The sequence below is a fragment of the Glycine max genome, chromosome 16 (genome assembly GCF_000004515.6).
Source record: "Glycine max cultivar Williams 82 chromosome 16, Glycine_max_v4.0, whole genome shotgun sequence".
In the NCBI taxonomy this organism is placed as follows: Eukaryota; Viridiplantae; Streptophyta; class Magnoliopsida; order Fabales; family Fabaceae; genus Glycine; species Glycine max.
This window is the reverse complement of record NC_038252.2, coordinates 10,025,832-10,029,420: the sequence shown is the minus strand read 5'-3', so window position 1 is coordinate 10,029,420 and position 3,589 is coordinate 10,025,832. Positions and strand designations below refer to the sequence as shown.

General features: G+C 32.8%; 1 protein-coding gene across 1 annotated transcript; it reads left to right on the top strand.

The window, feature by feature from the left end:
* Window positions 1–829: 829 nt before the first annotated feature.
* LOC100799629 (mTERF domain-containing protein) lies at window positions 830–2,270 on the top strand. Its single transcript, NM_001317572.1, is given in 1 exon segment — window positions 830–2,270. A coding segment is annotated over 1 exon segment (1,119 nt). The 5' UTR covers window positions 830–1,026; the 3' UTR covers window positions 2,146–2,270.
* The last annotated feature ends 1,319 nt before the right edge of the window (window positions 2,271–3,589 follow it).

The window sequence follows — 3,589 nt, the reverse complement described above, 5'->3', positions numbered from 1 at the left end:
ATAATATTAAATAAAAGTAAAATAATAATTTTCAATTAAAATATCTTAAAATTTAATAAAATAAAAATATTTTTAAAATAATATAACCGCTATAATGATTATAATATGTGATTTATAATGTACTTCTTTCTATAATAAGCTTGAAATATGTGTTCCATTAAAAAAGAAAAAAGTTTGTAATATGTGATTCTTTTGTTATGGTAATTAATAATAAGTATAGAATAATTTTACATTTTGTTTACTTTATAATTGATATGCATATTATTAATATGTTAAAAAAATAGTATTAAATATCAAGTGATCCATAAATTATTATGATGTTACAAAAGGATTAGTAATATCATTTTATAATAATATTAAATAAAAGTAAAATAATATTTTAATTAAAATATCTTAAAAATTAGTAAAAATAAAATTATTTTAAAAATAATATAGCATTATTATGTAAATTTAATTGATAAATTTTAAATTATCATAATAGATTAGACTAACAGAAAAAACTGTCAAACAAAACAAAACGAAACAGTAAAAATTAATTTGATTTTTTTGAAAAAATAATGCAAAATTAATATTATATTTAAATCCAACCTATTTTTATTTATTTTTATGTTTAATGAGAATGATTTTATTTTCTTTCTATGAACCAAACCAAATTGCAAACAGCACTGGCAAGAAAAAACTTACTCGCAACAGCATACCATACACCAGAGATTAAAAAGTGCTCTTTTCATTTGCAGGTTCCTTCGCACTTTGGCAAGGCTTTTGGGTCCTTTTGCATCACACTTTGCCATGCCATGTAACTGTTACTCACTTGCAAGTAGCAATTGCTGAATCTCCAAGTCAAACTCCGTTTCTTTAGCAGCACCAGTCTCTGCATTCTTAGCGGCTATTTATTTCTAGTTCACTCTTTAGTTTTACCCTCTTCTTCTGGAGATTAAAAATATCGAAACAAAACCCCAAAATTTCAGATCTGCCCCCTTGTTCCTCATACTCAATTTTCAACCTAGTATTAACGGTCTCACTCTCATGCTTCGGTTTCTCCCAACTGAGTCAAACATTTTCCAGTCTTTTCCACACTTCGCAGTTGTAAAAGCTCTGCGAGTGTTCACTTCCGCCACCTGTTCGACCATTGGCCTCACCCAAACCCAGGTTGAATTTGAAGATGATAAAAACAAGTGTAGTGATGCTGCTGAGCTTTTGAGCAAATGGGGTTGTAGTGATGATGATTTGGTGAGAATATTCTCACGTTGCCCCTCCTTGCGCAATGCTGATCCCATGCAGGTTCAGTCTAAACTGTGCCTGCTGAGTGATTTGGGCTTGTGTGCATCTGAACTTGTAAAGATTGTCAATTGTAGGCCACGGTTTTTCCGGTCTCGGATTAATAGTTGCTTAGAAGAGAGGATGGCGCATCTTACATCATTGTTTGAGACGAAAGAAGTGCTTCAGAAGGCAATTGTGAGGAACCCTTCGTTGCTGCTATCTGCGGGTCGCTATAATGTGAAGGCAACAGTTGAGCTCTATGAGAAGTTGGGTGTTAAGAAAGAGGACTTGATTCAGATGCTCCTTTTGCGGCCCACGGTTATTTCGAGGACTTCCTTTGATGCTGAGAAGCTGGAATATTTAAGCAAGACTGGGCTTACTAAGGATTCCAAGATGTATAAATATGTGGTGACATTAATAGGAGTCTCTCGCGTGGAAACGATTCGGGATAAGGTGGCAAATTTCGTGAAATTTGGGTTTTCCGAAGAGGAGATATTTGGTCTTGTGGGGAAGTCTCCTAATGTGTTGACATTGTCAACGGAAAAGGTTCAGAGGAACATGACTTTCATTTTGGGAACGATGAAGCTTGATGCTAAGATGGTTCTAAAGCTGCCGTATCTCTTATATGCCAATGTGGATACTGTTTTGAAGCCAAGAGTGCTTCTAGCATTGAAGATGCAAGATATGGATGCAGAGTTGCAAATCATGGGACCAACGATCGTAAGCTCACTGAGGATGCCAGAGCAGAGATTTTTAAAGTTGTTTATCCAATGCCATGACGAGGATGTTGCAAATCAATTGATGGAATTCTATAAAAGGACAAAAGAGGTGAAGAGATTAGGAGAGTCATCAAAGAAGTACAGTAAGAGTGGATTCCCTTTCTGAAATCTGAACTACTTTTACATGCTATGAAATAATTTTGGAGCTGAGATCCATATCCATTTTTTGGTTATCTTGTTATTGGAAATTATTTTTGTGACATTTACTATGGATATCTTTGTCTCTGATTTTTAATGAAGGTTTTTCCTATCTGGGTAAGTTTAATCATAAAGGTGAGCGGCTAAGCTTCAAAATCAAGGAATAATTAAGGCAATTCATGTGAGTAGATATGTTTTAAAAAGTAACCTTAGAGATATATTGGGCCTGCTTGTTTAAAATTAAAAATTGATCCTCACTGCCATCATTTTTCAATAGGATTAGGAATCTACATGCATAACAATCATTCCCTTTGCCTGGCCTTGGCCATAAACATTTCCCTAACAACTTGGCTGATGTTTATTTTAGATCTTTAGATTCATTTTTACTCAAAAATAGCTTTTCCAGCTAAACTCTCACTGTGGCGTTTTAATTATAATTTATAAACCTTATTTTTACCATAAAATTAAGTTGATTGTGGTGATTTTTTCTATGATTTGTGGCAGTTTTTAACCCTTAAAAATCCTCATGTAGGTTTGGATTTATCCAAATCTTGCTCTGGGCAAAATTTTGATAAATTTCAATTTTATGAGGAGGAAAAAACGAGTAAAATTTTTTGCAGGGATGAAATCCAAACATTTCCAATTTTATAAGGATCAAAAATATTTTAGCCATTTTTTTTTCTGTGTTTCTAAATCTTCTACTGCATCAAAAAATTTACTGTTGTTTGATATTTTCTTCTGTATTTTGTACTGCTGTCTGTTAGCTTGTAATGCTTTCTATGCATATTAAACTTGAGGTGAAAGTTTTTTTTCTGTGATGGAACTGAAAGATATCATTAACTCTGTTATAATTGGTTTCAACATGATTCTCTTTCTGTATACTCGCTGTTGTATTCATCCTATTACTCTGTTATAAGTTATAAATAATCATATTACCTTCAATCGTCTCTTGTAACAAAGGACATACATACACCATATAATTTTTGAATGATTATTGTCAATTATTTTAGTCAGAGTTGCTGACTTGGTATATGGGAAAGTTTTCATGTTCAGTTGCTTAAGTTGAATTAGAAACTTGTATTATTGAGCTTGTGTTTTTCTTTATTCTTCTTGCCTAACACTTAAACGTTGATTCATCCTGCGTATTTTCCCCCTAGTATTGTAGTTTACTGTATTTCAATAAACTTTCCTTGATTTGGCTCTATTTTATTTCGGTTTCATCAATAAACTTTCCTTTGTTAAGTAAATGTGCGTTAATCTCTATGAATTATGTGCTGAATGGGCCTAATATGTGTGATTTTTTTACGCAATTTGACAAAATAAAATGTTAATTTCCTCAACTAGACATCTTTACTGTACATGGTGTGAATTCGGTACTGGCACACCCGAATTCATACCCCTCCCCCCTTCAC